Source organism: Dreissena polymorpha, chromosome 3 (assembly GCF_020536995.1).
Source record: "Dreissena polymorpha isolate Duluth1 chromosome 3, UMN_Dpol_1.0, whole genome shotgun sequence".
Taxonomy (NCBI): Eukaryota; Metazoa; Mollusca; class Bivalvia; order Myida; family Dreissenidae; genus Dreissena; species Dreissena polymorpha.
Genome location: NC_068357.1, coordinates 106932626 through 106955905, shown reverse-complemented (window position 1 = coordinate 106955905; position 23280 = coordinate 106932626). Strand labels below are relative to the sequence as shown.

Genomic DNA, 23280 nt, shown 5'->3' with positions numbered 1-23280 from the left:
AGTAAAATAACTGACAAATACTAAACGCTTCAAAGTGTGATGCTCCCTATTGCAAGTTTTACGAAAAATGGAAGGTGTAAAACAACAATTATTGGAAATGAACAAACAAAGAATTCATTATTTGCTTTTTTTTGCGTTAATTAAATGTTCATACTAGCGAGTATCGGTACATCACATGCTCATCTTTGAACTCGTTGGTCAAAGTACAAACTTGTAGTAACGATCTGTCAAATAAATTAAGCATTTAAAATGATTTAAAATGCAGTGCAAACACATATAACTGTAATTTATACTATACGGCATGGTATATAGCGCGTGCTATTACCCGTAGTCGTTGATACAATTGACGCTATTTCGGACACTTCAATTTTCGACTCTAAGTTTTCGGACACCTGTATTTTGTGAATATTTTTCGTATCTAAGTTTTCGGACACGAATTTTTTTTATTATTTTTAAGTGTCCAAAAACATAGAGTAATTACGGTAATTTTTATTCCAAGAACTCGGAAACTGAAGAACAATGAATTTAGAAAATGCCAAACAAAAATAATCAAAATAATAAGAATAATTTAGAAAATAATGCCAATATGTCTTGATGCTGGTGTTAAAAATAATTTAGAGTTTAATTATTTCAAAATTCCAACCTTTTTCAAGAGCTGTTAACTTTTCAAGAAAGCATCAAGAGGTGTTTAAATCAGCCAAAACAGCTTTTTTTATACAGTTCAGAAGTGATCAATGGCAGAGTAGTCGATTTCCCCTAGAACAGTGCATTTATCAATGATCAATATCTTCCCAAATTCCAGAGAAGAACTAAAAATAAATTACTGAACCAGGTTAAACAAGGGAGATAAATACTGCATAAATACTGCAAAATCATGTACATGTTGTCTTTCTTTCAGTTATCTCTTAGTTGAAAGGCTTATCATAAATGTTAATGACTAAAACAGTTATGTTAACTATAAAAATTCTGTGTTATGAAAAATTACATAATACAGTTAATGTCACATAATATTGACATAATAAAACCAAACTTTACTACACAGGAAACAAATGTTCTGACCAAATTTCATGAAGATTGAGCAAACTAGAAAGTTAAAAAGATTTTACTATAGCCATATATAGCCATATAAGGAAAAATGCCCCGCCCCATGGCAGCCATGTTTTTCAAGCCAAGGTTACCATTATTGAACTCATCCAAGATATCATTCGGACAAATCATCTGGGCAAGTTTCATGAAGATCGGAAAATGAATGTGGCCTCTAGAGTGTTAACAAGGTTTTACTATAGCCATTGAGGAAAAATGCCCCGCCCCCTGGCGGCCATGTTTTTCAACAAACCGACATCATTTTCGAACTCGTCCAAGATATCATTGGGATGAATCTTCTGACCAAGTTTCATGAGGATCGGACAATAAATGTGGCCTCTAGAGTGTTAACAAGGCAAATGTTGACGTCGCACAACACATAGAATAAGGTGGGAAGAGCGTAGGGCCAGCTACCTTTCTCTGTGAAAAGGCAGCTAGCTAAAGAAACGCCACATAAGAGCAAAACATAGAATAAGTTTAATACTATCTAAACTCACCATTGACCCAGACACAGAATCTGAAGAAATCCAGGTATCTCTCCCCCTCCACGGGATCCCAGCCGATCTCTGGATACCCCTTCTCGAGCAGCTCTGAGTTAGACTGCAGCCCACAGCGTGACAGGTACATGGCAATCTTCTCTAAGTGGGCCTCTCGCAGAGCCAGCGACAGCTCATTGTTGTCCATCAGGGAACTGTAGGCCACGTCCAGGGGGCATGAGCCACGCAGGGATGGGCGAGCTGTGGGTGTGAGATGGGACATGAAGTCCAGTTTTCTCAGAACAAGACTCATTTGTATTGACACATGAATGACATTTGAGCTCAGGCAATTTGATACCATCTAAGTGCAGCTGTCATATTGTGTTGATTAAAAATGTTGGAACTGGGGAACTTAAGTATGATTGTTTGGTGGCATGGTTTTGTTTTAAACCTTTGAACCTTGCTCTTGAAAATCAGGGCTTAATCCATGTGTGTAAAGTGTCGTCCCAGATTAGCCTGTGCAGTCTGTTAAGCCTAATCAGTGATAACAATGACTGCTTTTATTTTCTTTAAAAGGAAGTCTTCTTAGCTTAAACCTAGTTTAGGCAGAAAATTTAATCTCTAACAATCAGCCTGTGTGGACTTCACAGGCTTATCTTAGACAACACTTAAAGCACCTACATTAAGCCCTGGGGACCGTTTCAATAAACATCGTAATACACATTAACGATATGATACATTTTTCGAAGACGCATAATTGCTAAAGTCAAGATACTTAAGTACTTAATTACTTACATTGACATCTCTAGCGCCGTATATATTTGACGAGCATAGCGAGCTAGTTCGTCTACTTATTAAGATTACAAAATTCTCTCGTAAGTTAACATTGTCGTACCATCATTTATGAAACAGCCCCCTGTTTTCCAAGAGCAAGGCTCATAAATAATATCAATCTACTTCTTATAATGAAAGATCAGTCAATAGTTTGTGATTTTTTTTAGAAATGGTTAGCAATTTATAAATATTTTTGCATGCAAATATTTCCTTGAATATTCAAATAAAGAGTGTCTTAGAAGATGTTACCTAATAGCATGCTGCTGTTGTCAAGCAGGTAGCTGAGGTGCTCAAACATGGCACGCTGGTTCTGTCCGCTGGTGCGACAGAAATAGCAGAGGAATCGACAGCACATCACCACCATCTCAGCAGCAGCATCCTTAACATAGCCAAAAAAATGTGTGATGATTAACCCATTTATGCCTAGTGGACTCTCCCATCCTTTAAAATTGGATCAATTTATTTCCAAAATTAGGGATGTCTAGTATATTTATTTCTATATTTAGAAAATTTCTTACAGAAATTCCTTTAAGCAAACAGCGCAAAACCGCGTCTCATCTGGGTCTACGCTGTTTGCCAAGGCCTTTTTTCTAGACGCTAGGCATAAATGGGTTAAATTAGTACATAAATTGAGGGTTAAGTGAAATTATAATATCACCTATATAATGTTATATAATCAGCAAATGCAACACTTTCACACCCCTCTTTGACATTGATAATTTTGACCTCTTGGGTCCTTCTTATCGCTAATTCCTGAGTTGTCATAGGTTACTCATTGCCAATAACATTTATTGCTTAAAAACTGTTAGATTTTCCAGTATATCCAGGTATGATTGAGTTATATTAGGTAAGGGCCAGCTAGATAACTTGCAAAATTGCTAAGTTTTATGAAAAATGAAGCGTTTCAAATGATAATGACAACCCTGTATTCTAAAACTCTTTTTATATGAAAATTATTCTTGTTTCAGAATGGCAAGAAATGTCATGTCTCAAATGAAGTTCAAATGCATGGTAAATTCACTGACCAGATTATACTCTAATTACTCTAAGTTTTCTGAAAATATTTTTTTTAATGTTTAAAAAAAAGAGAGAAAAAAAAGGTTTAAAACATACAGGTGTCCGAAAATTTAAAGACAAACTAAGCTGTTGGGCGAAACCATTGTTTATTACCAGTATACATAGTCCATTGTCTTAAGGCATTTGTCTACCTGGTTTTATGACCTTAATCTGGTTGTAAAAACACATGATCAAAGTGTCACAAGATTAGGTCGACAGGCCGGAATTTAGGTCAAATATCATTGTCACTGTAACATAAACTGTTCAAAAATAAAGAGATATTAATTATGTACAAACCCCTTCATAACTACTTTGGCTTAAATCAGGAGTGTCCAAAGACCCAGAGTACATACAGAAAAATATAGGTTCAATTAAATGATAGGTCGAATGATTTGTCTTGTATGATGTAAAATATTGCATAATTTAAGTGCCAAAAAATGGATTCAGTTATGATGTACAATAGTAATGTGATATAAATATATATATGCATGTTACATAAAACAAGTGAACTATATAAATTGTAATACCAACATGCATTTTTCTGCAGATTGTACAATCTAAACTACAATAAACTAAAAGCATTATAACAATACTTTGGGAACGAATTATATAAGTACAGAATAAGTATACTGCAACAGAATTAAATGTAGAAACAGAAAATTGTCCAAGAAGGATTTGAAACACCTTCTTTGAGATTATGGAACCTCAGACAAACTACAACCATTTATAAACATTGCACTGTAAAACGAAATGACGACTGTAAAATAAAATGTCAATTCTTAAGAAAAACCTACAACTATAAAACAAAACTGTGGAAACTTAATAAGCAGGGTCATACAAGAAGTACATTACACAGCGCTCTAGAAGCTACCAATCTTGCCTACTCTTAGAAGCCGCTTGCAATCACATCAGCAATCACTAACATGCACAATATCATTTTTAAGCATTTTACGTTTCAACATAAGCCTAAGTTTTTAGAAAAATAAGACATAGAGATATTTAACTAGACCAACAGGACATCGAGAGGGTTCAATAGCAAAAAGTGAAAATTTAGAGGGTTCACTCAACCAAATTGACATTAAGAGGGTTTAATTGATAGATTGGAAATAAAGAGGGTTTACTAAACCAATTGGAAACCGAGAGGATTTACTAGACCATTTAAACATTGAAAGTGTTTACCACACTGATAGGACATCAAAAGGATTTACTAAACACATTGAGTAAGGTTTACTTAACCAATAAGACATCTAGAGGGGTAAGTAACCGAAAGGACATCTAGACTGTTTTATAGACCAATTACAAATTCAAGAGGTATTTCTCAACCAATCAGACATTAAAAGGGTTTACTAGAAAAAATGGCTATCAAGATGGTTTACCAAACCAATAGAAAATCAAAAGGATTTACTAGACCATGTTAAATGAATTAACATTTCAAGATCAGATAGAATAAATTCATGAACAACTCTTAAAATAGTTTTTTACTGTCATATAATTTAAAGGTTTTGTGCCATTTTGCAACAGGAAGTTCGGAGATAGAAAACAAAAAAGGATAGGGTTAGTGGGTCAGAAAAGACGATACATAAAAAAAGCCACTGAAAAACAATACAAATGATAAATGTAGTCTTACCAGGAAAAATACAATAATTCTAAACAAAAAACAAATAGCTGTAAATACGTATACTCACCATGAAGAAATTTTTAACTGAGCCAATCTTACACATGAATCCCTTAAGGGTAAGCTTAGTAAATGTATAAAAGTGCATCATTGTAGAAACAATACTAAAGTGCAAAACACCAGTGTGAGAATTGTGCTTTTAAAGAAAGAAAAATTTACAAAAAAACAAACAAAATCAAATGATGAAATTAATTTTTGTTAAAAACCAGAACATAAATAAACAGCTTTTATTTCAAAATCCATCATGGACATTATTTTTGAAATTATTTTTTTGCTGCAAAATATAATAAAGATTTATGAAGATGTCATTGAGACATTAAACATATGCAAAGAAATTAACTTGAGTTATTACATCAAGTATCACATAAAATCAACACAAAAACACCATTTAATATTAATCTCAAATTTCTGATTTCAACTCCAGTTAGCTTTGTAAAAAAAATTATAATAAAAAAATAACATCAAAAGTGAAATATTTGGATTAAAAAATGATGCTAAAAAAGTTAACGTTGGCTCTAAAAAGACCAACATTCAGACGAAAGAAAATCCTAATTACCAGCATTAATAATGTGACAAGCAGTTATGATAAAAGTCAATTCAAAACGTAAAGAGGGAAAAAACTCAATTACAATGCTCAAGCTGGCGGACAACTTGAATCCACTAATCCCTACCTTGCCTGACTCTGCAAAGTTGTTGTCGAGGCCGGAGGTGGGCTGCACAGTGGAGTGTCTCCTTTGACTGGTGGAGGCGAGCTCGCTGCTCGTGGTGGACTGTTGTTGCTGCTGCGCCTTGTTTAGTGTGTTCACCATCAGCTGCATGACTGTCTCATGCACGCACAGGGCCCGCATCAGGTCTGGATGCTGGAAGAACACCTTGTTGTCCATCAGGTCCCTGCAAGGTATATGGGTTGTGTGCACACATTAAGAACTGCAGTCTGGAAAAAGTGGGCTTCATGGCCGTTTGTAAAGTGTTGTCCCAGATTGTCGGGGATGAAAGTTTCTGCTTTTATGGAATTTTTTGTTTAAATTTAATCACTTTTTAGGGAAATTCCAGTTTAGGCAGAAAGTGTTGTGCTTGATAAGCCTATGCAGACTGCACGGGATAATCTGAGACAACACTATACGCACACGCATTAAGCCCAGTTTTTCCAGAACAAAGCTCTATTGGTGATATTCTCAACCAGAGACAGTCGTCAGTGAATTCTTAGTTTGTGAAGGCTTATACAAATTCTAAAAGCATTGATTCTTATATTTGACCTTCAGTTTAAAGCTTTTAATTTTAGCTTGATTGCATACAAATCCTAAAGCTAACTTAAACTCATGGAACCAGTATTTCTTTCTATTTTTCAAAATGTCTAGAGAACTCTATAAGAGTTGAATTTCAGCCCATGATCTCCTGATTGCAGGGCAGACACTATATCCACTGCACCATTGCACTCTCTATTTAACCATTTATTGTTAACTTGACCTTTACATGAATGGACCTGATTCCCCAGTATAATATGCTATTTTTTAAATATGATTGGAGATTCTGGTACAAAAAAAAGCTTCAATAAAATTCTTGCAGTATACTTCTTACTCAAGTTCTACCATGTTGTAACCACGTATCACCAAGGTGCTTCAAGACCCTAACCTGCCATGTAGGTATTTCAAAGATGCTAATATTTTGTAACCATGTATGACCTGGGAGATGCTTCATCTATGAATGCAGCACATATGCAAGTTACAAATGTTCTTATTGAATAGGAACTACTCATGAGCGTTTGTAAATTTTCAAAAGTATATTTCAACTAACAGGTGCGTGTTGCACTTTGATTTTTATATTGAATAGTCTTGAGTTCTAAATTGCAATTCTGTGTTATATTGCATCCGTTCCTGAGCTAAAATAAAATATCATCGAATATGGGTTTTATGCACATCGGACCAACTTAACCCCAGACCAACCTGCCAATTAGCAGGGTCTGGTAAAGAGCTCATCTGTGTGTTTTTCACACATGCTTTTATTAGCAGCATATAGCATAAGAACAATGTTGCATGATGAACTCAAAATCCCAGTTTTGCACAAGGCAGCTTAATGAAACAACTAGTCCACTCTTATGGAAGACTATTCACCATGAGCCCCTCTTACTTGAGACTATTCATCATGAGCTCCTCTTACTTGAGACTATTCATCATGAGCCTTTCTTACTTGAGACTATTCACCATGAGCCTTTCTTACTTGAGACTATTCACCATGAGCCCCTCTTACTTGAGACTATTCATCATAAGCTCCTCTTACTTGAGACTATTCACCATGAGCTCCTCTTACTTGAGACTATTCATCATAAGCTCCTCTTACTTGAAACTATTCATCATGAGCCCCTCTTACTTGAGACTATTCATCATGAGCCCCTCTTACTTGAGACTATTCATCATGAGCCCCTCTTACTTGAGACTATTCATCATGAGCCCTTCTTACTTGAGGCTATTCATCATAAGCTCCTCTTACTTGAGGCTATTCATCATAAGCTCCTCTTACTTGAGACTATTCATCATGAGCCCCTCTTACTTGAGACTATTCATCATGAGCCCCTCTTACTTGAGACTATTCATCATGAGCCCCTCTTACTTGAGACTATTCATCATGAGCCCCTCTTACCGGGTACTTGAGACTATTCACCATGAGCCCTTCTTACTTGAGACTATTCATCATGAGCCCCTCTTACTTGAGACTATTCATCATGAGCCCCTCTTACTTGAGACTATTCATCATGAGCCCCTCTTACTTGAGACTATTCATCATGAGCCTTTCTTACTTGAGACTATTCATCATGAGCTCCTTTTAATTGAGACTATTCATCATAAGCTCCTCTTACTTGAGACTATTCATCATGAGCCCTTCTTACTTGAGACTATTCATCATGAGCCCCTCTTACTTGAAACTATTCATCATGAGCCCCTCTTACTTGAGACTATTCATCATGAGCCCCTCTTACTTGAGACTATTCATCATGAGCCCCTCTTACTTGAGACTATTCATCATGAGCCCCTCTTACTTGAGACTATTCATCATGAGCCCCTCTTACTTGAAACTATTCATCATGAGCCCCTCTTACTTGAGACTATTCATCATGAGCCCCTCTTACTTGAGACTATTCATCATGAGCCCCTCTTACTTGAGACTATTCATCATGAGCCCCTCTTACTTGAGACTATTCACCATGAGCCCCTCTTACTTGAGACTATTCATCATGAGCCTTTCTTACTTGAGACTATTCATCATGAGCTCCTCTTACTTGAGACTATTCATCATGAGCCCTTCTTACTTGAGACTATTCATCATGAGCCCCTCTTACTTGAGACTATTCATCATGAGCCTTTCTTACTTGAGACTATTCATCATGAGCTCCTTTTAATTGAGACTATTCATCATAAGCTCCTCTTACTTGAGACTATTCACCATGAGCCCCTCTTACTTGAGACTATTCATCATGAGCACCTCTTACTTGAGACTATTCATCATGAGCCCCTCTTACTTGAAACTATTCATCATGAGCCCCTCTTACTTGAGACTATTCATCATGAGCCCCTCTTACTCGAGACTATTCATCATGAGCCCCTCTTACTTGAGACTATTAATCATGAGCCTTTCTTACTTGAGACTATTCATCATGAGCTCCTTTTAATTGAGACTATTCATCATAAGCTCCTCTTACTTGAGACTATTCACCATGAGCCCCTCTTACTTGAGACTATTCATCATGAGCTCCTCTTACTTGAGACTATTCATCATGAGCTCCTCTTACTTGAGACTATTCATCATGAGCTCCTCTTACTTGAGACTATTCATCATGAGCCCCTCTTACTTGAAACTATTCATCATGAGCTCCTCTTACTTGAGACTATTCATCATGAGCCTTTCTTACTTGAGACTATTCATCATGAGCCCCTCTTACTTGAGACTATTCATCATGAGCCCCTCTTACTTGAGACTATTCATCATAAGCTCCTCTTACTTGAGACTATTCATCATGAGCCCCTCTTACTTGAGACTATTTATCATGAGCCCCCCTTACTTGAGACTATTCATCATGAGCCTTTCTTACTTGAGACTATTCATCATGAGCTCCTCTTACTTGAGACTATTCATCATGAGCCTCTCTTACTTGAGACTATTCATCATAAGCTCCTCTTACTTGAGACTATTCATCATGAGCCCCTCTTACTTGAGACTATTCATCATAAGCCCCTCTTACTTGAGGCTATTCATCATGAGCCCCTCTTACTTGAGACTATTCATCATGAGCCCATCTTACTTGAGACTATTCATCATAAGCCCCTCTTACTTGAGACTATTCACCATGAGCCCTTCTTACTTGAGGCTATTCATCATAAGCTCCTCTTACTTGAGACTATTCATCATAAGCTCCTCTTACTTGAGACTATTCATCATGAGCCCCTCTTACTTGAGGCTATTCATCATAAGCTCCTCTTACTTGAGACTATTCATCATAAGCTCCTCTTACTTGAGACTATTCATCATAAGCCCCTCTTACTTGAGACTATTCATCATGAGCCCCTCTTACTTGAGACTATTCATCATAAGCTCCTCTTACTTGAGACTATTCATCATGAGCCCCTCTTACTTGAGACTATTCATCATGAGCCCCTCTTACTTGAGACTATTCATCATAAGCCCCTCTTACTTGAGACTATTCATCATGAGCCCCTCTTACTTGAGACTATTCATCATAAGCCCCTCTTACTTGAGACTATTCATCATGAGCCCCTCTTACTTGAGGCTATTCATCATAAGCTCCTCTTACTTGAGACTATTCATCATAAGCCCCTCTTACTTGAGACTATTCATCATGAGCCCCTCTTACTTGAAACTATTCATCATGAGCCTTTCTTACTTGAGACTATTCACCATGAGCCCCTCTTACTTGAGACTATTCATCATGAGCCCCTCTTACTTGAGACTATTCATCATGAGCCCCTCTTACTTGAGACTATTCACCATGAGCCCCTCTTACTTGAGACTATTCATCATGAGCTCCTCTTACTTGAGACTATTCATCATGAGCCCCTCTTACTTGAGACTATTCATCATAAGCCCCTCTTACTTGAGACTATTCATCATGAACCCCTCTTACTTGAGGCTATTCATCATAAGCTCCTCTTACTTGAGACTATTCATCATAAGCCCCTCTTACTTGAGACTATTCATCATGAGCCCCTCTTACTTGAAACTATTCATCATGAGCCTTTCTTACTTGAGACTATTCACCATGAGCCCCTCTTACTTGAGACTATTCATCATGAGCCCCTCTTACTTGAGACTATTCATCATGAGCCTTTCTTACTTGAGACTATTCACCATGAGCCTTTCTTACTTGAGACTATTCATCATAAGCCCCTCTTACTTGAGACTATTCACCATGAGCCTTTCTTACTTGAGACTATTCACCATGAGCCTTTCTTACTTGAGACTATTCATCATAAGCCCCTCTTACTTGAGACTATTCATCATGAGCCTTTCTTACTTGAGACTATTCACCATGAGCCTTTCTTACTTGAGACTATTCATCATAAGCTCCTCTTACTTGAGACTATTCACCATGAGCCTTTCTTACTTGAGACTATTCATCATGAGCCTTTCTTACTTGAGGCTATTCATCATAAGCTCCTCTTACTTGAGACTATTCATCATGAGCCCCTCTTACTTGAGACTATTCACCATGAGCCCTTCTTACTTGAGGCTATTCATCATAAGCTCCTCTTACTTGAGACTATTCATCATAAGCTCCTCTTACTTGAGACTATTCATCATGAGCCCCTCTTACTTGAGACTATTCATCATGAGCCCCTCTTACTTGAGACTATTCACCATGAGCCCTTCTTACTTGAGGCTATTCATCATAAGCTCCTCTTACTTGAGACTATTCATCATGAGCCCCTCTTACTTGAGACTATTCATCATGAGCCCCTCTTACTTGAGACTATTCACCATGAGCCCTTCTTACTTGAGGCTATTCATCATAAGCTCCTCTTACTTGAGACTATTCATCATAAGCTCCTCTTACTTGAGACTATTCATCATGAGCCCCTCTTACTTGAGACTATTCATCATGAGCCCCTCTTACTTGAGACTATTCATCATGAGCCCCTCTTACTTGAGACTATTCACCATGAGCCCTTCTTACTTGAGGCTATTCATCATAAGCTCCTCTTACTTGAGACTATTCATCATGAGCTCCTCTTACTTGAGACTATTCATCATGAGCTCCTCTTACTTGAGACTATTCATCATAAGCTCCTCTTACTTGAGACTATTCATCATAAGCTCCTCTTACTTGAGACTATTCATCATGAGCCCCTCTTACTTGAGACTATTCACCATGAGCCCTTCTTACTTGAGGCTATTCATCATAAGCTCCTCTTACTTGAGACTATTCATCATGAGCCCCTCTTACTTGAGACTATTCATCATGAGCCCCTCTTACCGGGTACTTGAGACTATTCACCATGAGCCCTTCTTACTTGAGACTATTCATCATGAGCCCCTCTTACTTGAGACTATTCATCATGAGCCCCTCTTACTTGAGACTATTCATCATGAGCCCCTCTTACTTGAGACTATTCATCATGAGCCTTTCTTACTTGAGACTATTCATCATGAGCTCCTTTTAATTGAGACTATTCATCATAAGCTCCTCTTACTTGAGACTATTCATCATGAGCCCTTCTTACTTGAGACTATTCATCATGAGCCCCTCTTACTTGAAACTATTCATCATGAGCTCCTCTTACTTGAGACTATTCATCATGAGTCCCTCTTACTTGAGACTATTCATCATGAGCTCCTCTTACTTGAGACTATTCATCATCAGCTCCTCCTCATCCGGTCCAGCCTGTACCAGGAGCAGAGAGCGAATGTTGCCCAGGGCCTTCAGCAGGCTGTTGATGTCCACCACACTACTGGAGCTGATCACGTACGCCTTCTGCAGGGCTTCCAGTAACTATGGACACAAAATCATGCTATGTTCAGTCTCTTACGTTTTAATAAATATTTGTATATTTTTCCAACATGTTCTTCAATATGTTTATACATATCATATATAAAAATACAAATGTATATATATATACAACACCCGCTATACTTTCAAGCATCTACAATAAAACTCAAACCTTAAGACCATGTTTGGTTCATTCCATACCCCATCCCCACTTAACAAATTAAGAATATAAAAAATATTAATTTTCCTATTAAAAACAAGAGGGCCTCAAAGGCCCAAAGTCGCTCACCTGAGATAACAAGATATTATTGGGACAAATCTTCTGACCAAGTTTCACGAAGACCAGAAAATGAATGTGGCCTCTAGAGTGTTAACAAGGTTTTACTATAGCCATATAAGGAAAAATCCCCCGCCCCCTGGCAGCCATGTTTTTCAACCAACCGGCATCTTTTTAAAACTCATCAAAGATATTATCGGGATGAATCTTCTGACCAAGTTTCATGAAGATTGGACAGTAAACGTGGCCTCTAGAGTGTCAACAAGATTTTACTATAGCCATATAAGGAAAAATGCCCCGCCCCCTGGCGGCCATGTTTTTCAACCAACTGGCATCATTTTCGAACTCATCAGATATTATTGGGATGAATGTTCTGACTAAGTTTCATGAAGATCAGACAATAAATGTGGCTTCTAGTGTTAACAAGATTTTACTATAGCCATATATAGCAAAATAAGGGAAAATGCCCCGCCCCTTGGCAGCCATGTTTTTCAAGCAAACGTAACCATTTTCGAACTCATCCAAGATATCATTGAAACCAATTTTCTGACCAAATTTCATTAAGATTGGACAATAAATAAGGCCTCTAGAGAGTTAACAAGTCAAATGTTGAAGCTGCACAACACACGACGCATGACGGACGACGGACAAAAGGCGATCACAAAAGCTCACCATGAGCACGTTGTGTTCAGGTGAGCTAACAACAAAAACAGACACACTTGTCAAGCTACTGCAGAAAACAACAACAACCTTACATCCAAGACTAGTCTACATCAAATATCTATGATGTCAAATACAAGGACTGTCAATAATCAACATCATCATGTATATTTTATGCAAGACACTTACCTCTCCAATGCCATTGTACTGTCGATGCAGCAGACTAAACATTTCTCTGACAAGGTCAGGGGAGGTAATAAAGTCCTCCTCTGCCCACATCACCATTGTTTTCTGTATAAGCTTCTGTATTGAATCTGAAGAGAAAATACAACATGCTGAGGTTAAATTTTGTTGTTTTTGTTACTGCTTTTCATCTGCATTCAAGACTTAAATTCAGTACAAATAAATCTTGTGGCTGAAATAAGAATCAAAAGCATAGAATCTGCCCATCATACATCCATACAATTAAGTCACAATGCATTTACACTTAACTGTATGCCCTTAAGCTCACCAAAACAAAACCAAAGGGTAGAAACACTGACCTATCTTGGCCTGGGAGCTGTCAGCAGGCTGATCAGCTGGGGTTTCTGGGGCCTGCCAGACAAGGGAGAGAAGTCGCTGGGTCAGCCCTGTTGTCTGCTCCTGCAGCTGGGCTTCACTGGGAGCCTCTGTCCCTCCTAGGGAATACAGGGAGGATATTGTAACAGCCAGAAGTTGGACTGACATTGAATACATGGAGGGTATTGTAACAGCCAGTAGTTGGACTGACATTGAATACATGGAGGATATTGTAACAGCCTTAAGTTGGACTGGAATTAAATACATGGAATACAGGGAGGATATCTTAACAGCCAGTAGTTGGACTGACATTGAATAGAGGGAGGATATTGTTACAGCCTTTAGTTGGACTGGTATTAAATACAGGGAATATAGGGAGGATATTGTAGCAGTCAGTACTTGGAATGGCATTGAATACAGGGAGGATATCATAACAGCCATAAAGATATTCAATGAAACCATTTGAAGAACTCCTATTGAATACGGAGAGCATATGGTAATAACCATTAGCTAGACTGATATTCAATACAAAGCGGATATTCTACAGGCCATTTGTAACACTGCCATTGAATACAGGGATGATATTGTAACAGCCAATAGTTACTTCATGTTACAATCACAAACAAACTTGTAACACTCAATTTTCACCTACCTTCAGAATCGATGGCTGTGGGCATGGAACAGTGCTTGAGCAAGTTGGAGTGGAAGTTCCACATTACGTCTCGAATTTCGCTGATACACGGGCAGTTGTGAATCAGCTCCTCTGCGGCTGTCTTGAACGCGAGGAGATTCCTCATCTGCTCACTCGGGGGACAACGAAACTCACGTGTCTTTCTGGCTGTCACAGATGATGGCAGATTGGCCTGCTTAATATCGTTGTATCTACGTAGCTGATCCTGTAATGTATTTTGCAATTTTGAGGGTTATTGAAAATGGCTCAGGCATTAAACAACAAATGGTAAACCAGATATAGAATTAAGGTAGAGCTTATTTTTATTTTTTTAGACATGATTTGTTTTAAATAAATAGTAGAAACATTTGTATAGACAACTCAACAAGTGCTGTCCAGTGCACCAGCGAAATTAAGACTCCACTGACTGTATGACATAAGTGGTGGGATTCTTATTATAAATGCACATATAAAGGTGTTGACAAAATCCTGGTTTATGTTCTTAGCTGGTCAATTTACAAACTATTTGGCAGTTACTGAAGTGTTGAAAGTACATTTATATTACTTGTCAGTAACTGTTGCATGGTGAAGTGTACAATTTGAAGTTCAAACCTGATACCACGAAAATTGTAAAAAAAACTTGGTCATCAGTGTACAATGATTTTTGTTGTTTTTGTATGACAAGTCAAATAGGCCTACTAACATTCTGACACTGGCCCACAAAGTCTCGTGAGAAGGCTATGATGGCCTCCACCCTGTGTCTCAGCTGGATGTCACAAAGGTGCTGCAGGATTCGGCACACCTGACACAGACACACAAAACATGGGCGCAATCATTTATACAAGCACTTAGTGCAATATTGACAAAGTTCAACTTGCAATGTGGTGGGTTTGTGAGAATTAATTCCAATCCACCAGTATTATTTCATGAAAGTTTAGAAACAAATGCAAATAAGAACAAATACATTTCAAAAGTGACTATTTTAAGCCTCTGCAGATTAGCTTTTAAACAAATAGAGATTTATTACAGTCTTTTAATAAAAAAAAGACTATTATAATCAATTTTACAGTTCTATGAAGAAGCAATTTTCATTTAAAAAATGAATCCATACATATTCATAGAAAAATTGACATAAATGGCTTACATTAACATGTATATTATGCAGTTACTTTTAAATGGAAGTTTACCTCTAGTTTGACAGGTTCTGCAAGTTTCATGTGCAGCAGTCCATTCCTCTTTGAGCCTCATAAAAGCAGAAGGCAAAAAGGTGTTGTCAAATTTTACTGAACGTTCCATTAAAACAGACAAATTAAATTTATCAAAAGAGCAATTGCAATATTCTAAACCTAGAAATATATCACCACAAATGTCTATGACTGGTAACATGTATTGAAGTAGTTTGTTTTTGTTTTTTGTTTTATAAACATACAACACACCAACAAGCAGTAAAAGCTCTATTCACTATTCTTTGAATTTCATCATGTTTTCAAACTTCTTGCTATGCAGCCATTCTAAATATGAATAATTCTTTAAAAGCTAAATAACACAAGGGCTGTTTGTAAAACATGCATGCCCCCCATATGGGCTCTCCGTTGTAGTGACAGCCATTGTGTGAATATGTTTTTTGTCACTGTATGTCAATGACCTGTGAAATGTATCCAATTAATAGTGCAAAAACCAATCAGGACCTATACTAATCAATTATATCCATTATATGATTGAGTCTTTGATTTTTTGGATTCCTTTCACACATTTTGACTTATTTGACAATATGTGAAACGTGCACACAATTTGTTATGTTTTATTTATTAATGGTAATGAAACATGTTATTTATAGCAGTTAACTCCCCTAGTCAATGACCACCATAGATAGCAATGCAATCTGATTAAAAATAGCCAAGGCTAGTGTTGTGTATTGGGCAAATGTATATAAGTGCAACTTGACCACATCCCCAGTATCATGTGTTTACCACACACAGAAGTCAGTTATGTAATAGACCATTAATTCCACTCCCAACTTTGGCCACTTGCCAAGATACTGACCAGTATCAGATGGGGTTGTGAAACTGTGTAAACAGTGAACACCAGTCCATGTAATACTGGCCTACCACTTGTACTAGTTGATTTGGAGTTAATACAGTAATGCATGTACAAATGAGACACTAAGCCTAAAAGTTAATTATATGTGCCTCTGAAAACTAACCAGATGAGTGGGTTGAAATTTACAATCTTTACTTGGCATTTGAGGAAATCTGAACTCTCAGGGTTTGGATAGAACATCCCCAAATTAACTTTTCTTTACACTGTTGTTATTTTTGTTCAATACACAAATATTAACCTAACTTTACAAATCCTGTACAGTAAAGGAAACTAAATCTAAGTTGATATTTTAATATGCTTGATCCTATTTATGTATTAACATTGTTTTATACATACAAACTGTGTTGCTGTTTTTCAATTAACAAGCAGATTAAAAATTAATTTTATATTTTTATGTATAATTTGAATTGACAAAATTAAATGCAAGTTGCGTAGCAAGAATTACAATGTTTGATTTATTGTCAGTGAATCGTGACATTTTCTCAATGTTTCAGACCACCAGTTTGTCAAAGCTGGGATCCAGACATAAGCCCCCCAGGACAAAACCCCCCCAATGAAAAAATGAACATTTGGACAATTGCCCCCCAGAAGAAATGACAGGTAGAATATAAGCCCCCCAGTGCTTATTTTGCATCTGGACATTTGCCCCCCAGTGCTTATTTTAGAAGTGGACATTTGCCCCCCAGTGCCTAATTTTAAACGACATTACTCGATTGAGCAGATAATCATGTCCAATTATCACCACCTTTTAATCCTTTTGATTTATTAAATACAGAAGCCTTTAATTTTCATTAACAAGTATATGATCAAAGCCACATGTAACACCTTTAACAAGCTGATAATCCTTTTGATTGATTAATTAAAAAACAATTCAAATTCTTTAAGATGTTTGTTTTACCTAAGATTAGGCAATTAAAGTGAGTTTCTGGACCTTTTTTATTTCGAATTATAATGATCCAAGTTTCTATGATTATATATTTATGAGATATGAAATAATACTGAATCCAAATACAGAGATATACTAGTCTAATGGAAACAACATATGGTATTAGCACTGGGGGGCAAATGTCCACTCCTAAAATAAGCACTGGGGGGGCAAATATCCAGATGCAAAATAAGCACTGGGGGGCTTATATCCTACCTGTTATTACTACTGGGGGGCAATTGTCCAAATGTTCATTTTTTCATTGGGGGGGTTTTGTCCTGGGGGGCTTATGTCCTACAATCGTCAAAGCTATCAACCGCTTGGATAGTCAAGCTAAATAGAATTGACCCAGCAAATCACAACTGTCCTGTTGCCATATAATATTACATATCATATTACATTGGTTTTTTAAATGTTGAATTCTCACGTCATTTCCATAAACATAGTATTTACTGGCACAGAAACAAAGGCTTATACATCATTATGAATTAACATGTGTCAAAAATTTAACTGTCTCTTTACTGGACAGTGTGAAAACAGAATAAACTAGTGACCTGAAAATCAATAGGGGTCATCTGCGAGTCACGATCAATGTACCTATGAAGTGTCATGATCCTAGGCAAAAGCGTTCTTGAGTTATCATCCAAAAATCATTTTACTATTTCGGGTCACCGTGACCTTGACCTTTGACCTTGTGACCTCAAAATCAATAGGGGTCACCTGCGAGTCATGATCAATCTACCTATGAAGTTTCATGATCCTAGGCATATGCGTTCTTGAGTTATCATCCGAAAACCATTTTACTATTTCGGGTCACCGTGACCTTGACCTTTGACCTAGTGACCTCAAAATCAATAGGGGTCATCTGCGAGTCTTGATCAATCTACCCATGAAGTTTCATGATCCTAGGTGTATGCATTCTTGAGTTATCATCCGGAAACCATTTTACTATTTCGGGTCACCGTGACCTTGACCTTTGACCTAGTGACCTCAAAATCAATAGGGGTCATCTGCGAGTCTTGATCAATCTACCCATGAAGTTTCATGATCCTAGGCGTATGCATTCTTGAGTTATCATCCGGAAACCATTTTACTATTGCGGGTCACCGTGACCTTGACCTTTGACCTAGTGACCTCAAAATCAATAGGGGTCATCTGCAAGTCATGATCAATCTACCCATGAAGTTTCATGATCCTAGGCGTATGCGTTCTTGAGTTATCATCCGAAAACCATTTTACTATTTCGGGTCACTGTGACCTTGACCTTTGACCTAGTGACCTCAAAATCAAATAGGGGTCATCTGCGAGTCATGATCAATCTACCTATGAAGTTTCATGATCCTAGGCGTATGCGTTCTTGACTTATCATACGACAACCACCTGGTGGACGGACCGACCGACCGACCGACCTACCGACCGACATGAGCAAAGCAATATACCCCTTCTTCTTCGAAGGGGGGCATAAAAATTGCAAGCCAATCATTTGAGGGGAAACTCGTTCAAAAGGGCTTAAGTCCTAGAAGGTTCAAATATCATTACACAATTTCAAAGAAGCTATAAAAGCAACACGTATTGCTTGAGTGCATCCAAATTAATAATTCTTCAAGGGTATTATAATTATGTTTCAGTGTCATATAAAATACTTAACCAATTCTATTCAACATTCAATCCATGTCATCTATCCATTTGACATACAAATAGTCCAGAAATAAGGTAGCTCAATAATAAGTCAGAAAGGACAGAAAAAATCGCCTATACCGAGGTGGCCGTTTTCATCGAAGGTTTCTGGGTCAATGAGGAGCAGTAGCTGGTGCAAGTCATCATCAGTGAGCAGACCCATCACCAGGAGATTGTCCAGCGTCTTCAACATTGGCCTGACAACACAGAGAACACTCAGACCGGGCCAGTATTTATCCACCCAGTCTTAGACCCCAAAACAACAAACTCCAGCTTGTCACAGTATTAGTGAATATCTCTCTCTCCTCCCTTATGCTGCATGTCATATTGTGTAAGAAGTTGTTGTAATCATGTCTTAACATTTATTGAAATAGTGACATAACTTTCGAATTAAAAAAAAGGATGCAAAAATGTTGCACATGCACAACTTCTTACATAAAAATAATGCATGAAAGCTTACAATTTGCATGTTGAAGTGCAGAAGTACCTCCATAGACAAGCTTGTGTCTACGGAGGAATGTCCATGATGATTCCAGTAGAATCCAATACCCTCTACTCAGAAGCAACGTGAAAATGGCTATAAGCAACAAGCATAAAACCAGAACAGACTGGGAGTAACTTGTAGTCTGTTCAGGTTTTATGCTGTTTGCTGCTCATTTGTACCCTAGGGTTGTTAACAAAGGCTTTAAAACTTGAATCTAGTAAGACAGGTCTTAAATAAGACAGGTCTTAAATTTGATTTTCTACAGGAATACAATCACATCAAAGCGGGTATCTGAGTGGTTAAGGCTAAAAAAGAAAAGAGTCATGAAAGCAAAAATTAAGTTAAACTGATTGGCTAGAAAACAGTAGAGAACAACCAAATGCCTTACACAAACAGATTGGCGTTGCTGCCCCCTATAGGGTCCCGTATGTGGGCAGCACCTTTCTCCACCCCATCTGTGAGTGCCTGCATCATAAACATCTTCAGACGGTCCATTGGGAAATATGGGGACGTCCCAGCTTTGTTCCTTGTCTGGTTTCTAGATTAGACAGTCAAGTTTAAAAGTTAATTTACAGTAAAATATCAGCTGAATGCATACAGCAAAGCATTGAATCAAATGCTGTACTAGGGTGGTTGATTCAGCCAGTCCAGTATAATTATGTTTGAAGAAAAAAACATATATTTCCATGCATATCATGCAACTTTCTTAAACAATATTTGTATCTGTCATTTGTAAAAATCCTGCTTTTTAATGAAGGCCTACCATTTGTCTTTTAATTTAACCTGCCATATATTCTTCAATTAAAAAATACTGTGTTGTATGTAATATTTAAGTTCAAGATAATTTTGCCATTACCCACTTTCTTTTGATAATACAATACAGTCAATAAAAAGTTCATTGTTATTAATATAAGATTATATTGGATAAAAGTTTTCCACTAGAACAACCCATTCCAAAATCTTCAAACATTCATAAATAATGAGTGTGATTTTGGAAACACCTTGTGGTGGATACACCCCTCCCTTCCTACCTACTTTTATTAATTTTTCATTATTTTACAGATAAAACTTATTAACTATCAGTGAAGTATAATTGACAATCAAAAGTAGGAAAGATTGACTGAAAAAAGGACATCCCTGACAAATGCCCCACAGTACCTTGTTTCATTAAACAATACACTGAGAGGAGAAAGAATCACACCCCTAGCATATGCCCCACAGTACCTGGTTTCATTAAACAATACACTGAAAGGAGAAAGAATCACACCCGCAGCAAATGCCCCACAGAACCTTGTTTCATTCAACATTACACTGAAAGGAGAAAGAATCACACCCCTAGCATATGCCCCACAGTACCTGGTTTCATTAAACAATACACTGAAAGGAGAAAGAATCACACCCCTAACATATGACCCACAGTACCGGGTCTCATTAAACAATACACTGAAAGGAAAAATCACACCTTTAGCAAATGCCCAACAGTACCTGGTTTCATTAAAAAATACACTGAAAGCAGAAAGAATCACACCCGTAGCAAATGCCCCACAGTACCTGGTTTCATTCAACATTACACTGAAAGGAGAAAGAATCACACCCTAGCAAATGCCCCACAGTACCTTGTTTCATTAAACAATACACTGAAAGGAGAAAGAATCACACCCCTAGCATATGCCCCACAGTACCTGGTTTCAATGTCTTTCTTGTTGAGACACAGCTTGGGCCTGATGGACACGCTGGCGTCCATGTTGGGTATGGTGTGCTTGATCTTGTATGTGTCGCTGGTGGGACTGAGCTGTCTGTACAGGCTCAGGGACTGCACCTGGTCCGTCAGCGGGATGATGTACTCCTTCTCTGTGCCGTGTCTGCCAATATTTAATATTTAGGGTGAGAGTGAAGAGTGAGAATAAAGCGCTTCAGGAAAATGGGGCTTTATGCATGTTCTTAAAGTGTTGTCCAAGATTTGCATAGTGATGACATTTTCTGCTAAGACTGGATTAAAAAAAAGAAGATTTTCTTAAGATGATAAATGGATTTTGTATATAAGACTTCCTTAAGATGAAAAATGTATTCTGTTCAAAAGACTTGATTTGAACAACTTCATATTAAAAGACACGATGCATGCAGTGACAGACATATAGAAAGAAGAACAGACATCCAAGATGAATCCAGTATACCTCTTACTCCATGACAGCGTTGGTATGATTGTTCCTTTTCTGCAGATCTAAAAGTACATTTCAGCCTGGCTCTGGGTAAATGAGGTTTAATTGGGCTTAATTCATGTGAGTAAAGCCTTACATGCTTATCAGAGGTGATACAATTCACTTTTACGTCATTTTTTGTTTGAAGACAGTATCTTCTAAGCGAGAATCAAGTTTAGGCGTAAAGTGTTGTCCCTGATTAGCATTAAGCACATGAATTAAACCCTGTTTTCCCACAGCGAGGCTCATTGACATTTCATGCTTACCTAGCCCTTGTGTGGGAGTCCATGCTTACCTAGTCCTTGTGTGGTAGTCCATGCTTACCTAGCCCTTGTGTGATAGTCCATGCTTACCTACCCCTTGTGTTGGAGTCCATGCTTACCTAGCCCTTGTGTGGGAGTCCATGCTTACCTAGCCCTTCTGTGGGAGTCCATGCTTACCTAGCCCTTGTGTGGGAGTCCATGCTTACCTAGCTCTTGTGTGGGAGTCCATGCTTACCTAGCCCTTGTGTGGGAGTCCATGCTTACCTAGCCCTTGTGTGGGAGTCCATGCTTACCTAGCCCTTGTGTGGGAGTCCATGCTTACCTAGCCCTTGTGTGGGAGTCCATGCTTACCTAGCCCTTGTGTGGGAGTCCATGCTTACCTAGCCCTTGTGTGGGAGTCCAGGTGCATGGCAATCAGCATGTTATGAAAGCCTGCGCGAAGGGGTCCAGACAGGTACTCGCTCTGGATGCAGTACATCAGCTGCAGTATGTCCACGTGGTGTGTCAGGGTGCTGGCCACGTTGTGGTTGCCATGGGAACACACCGCCTGGTACAGTTCCAGGGTCGTTGCGTGGAAACTTGACAAAGCAGAATAAGAAACGCAATTTTCAATAAAGTGTGAGCTATAATATGCAACAATTATGGGTAAAGTAACACTATTGTAGACTATTAATTAAACTTTATTTCTTTGGTTGTTTGCTTAGATTTTTCACAGTTTTAGCAGTATTTCAGTCAAATCACAGGGGTCAGATAAACTACAAACACTTTATCCTGACTCAAGCCAGTAACTGACGACACTGGCCACGAAAATATTTTCCCCAAACAATATTTTGACCAATAGTCCCATGACCAGTACAAACTGAGCGAGTAAGAAAAGACTCTAATTTGATTACCGGGTAGATTTTCTAAGAGACTACAAATGGCTCAAAATGCATATCTAAGTGGTAAAGGGTTAATTGCAATGTGAGAAAAGATGCGTACTTGAGCAGGTGTTCATGTTCTATGAGGTCCAGTATATCCATGGAGCAGTCCTCTTCTGGGATGAACACTGACTGCATCGAGACTGCATAGGGAAAAACAAACAGTTACCCGTACGTTTTCTTCTTACATTCATGTACAATATATAAAAATTTAGTATAGACAGAAAGTGTTGTACCCAATTAGGATGTGCAGATTGCACAGGCTTACCTTTGGCAACACTTTATGCACATGCATTAAGCCCAGTTTTCCTACAGCACTTCTTATGTCTTTTAGTCGTAGTTAATAAAAAATGTGTCACTCTGTACAATTATTTTGTGTCTGTTACAAATTTCTAACATTCAGAAAATAAGAGTTTTATGCATGTTT

The 23280-nt window shown here is 37.8% G+C and overlaps 1 protein-coding gene across 1 annotated transcript in view; it reads right to left on the bottom strand.

Moving 5' to 3' along the window:
- The window catches only part of LOC127870859 (ryanodine receptor-like), a 203133-nt gene that overhangs the window by 101070 nt on the left and 78783 nt on the right, over nt 1-23280 (bottom strand). The window contains exons 39-52 of the mRNA XM_052413397.1: nt 22915-22996; nt 22314-22511; nt 21155-21334; nt 19861-20010; nt 19070-19185; nt 15474-15529; nt 14990-15088; nt 14269-14512; nt 13601-13735; nt 13248-13372; nt 11976-12124; nt 5796-6015; nt 2643-2772; nt 1581-1820 (exon numbers count right to left, since the gene is read on the bottom strand). Of these exons, the coding sequence (XP_052269357.1) occupies nt 1581-1820; nt 2643-2772; nt 5796-6015; nt 11976-12124; nt 13248-13372; nt 13601-13735; nt 14269-14512; nt 14990-15088; nt 15474-15529; nt 19070-19185; nt 19861-20010; nt 21155-21334; nt 22314-22511; nt 22915-22996 (2124 nt within the window). The remainder of the gene's footprint in view (nt 1-1580; nt 1821-2642; nt 2773-5795; nt 6016-11975; nt 12125-13247; nt 13373-13600; nt 13736-14268; nt 14513-14989; nt 15089-15473; nt 15530-19069; nt 19186-19860; nt 20011-21154; nt 21335-22313; nt 22512-22914; nt 22997-23280) is intronic.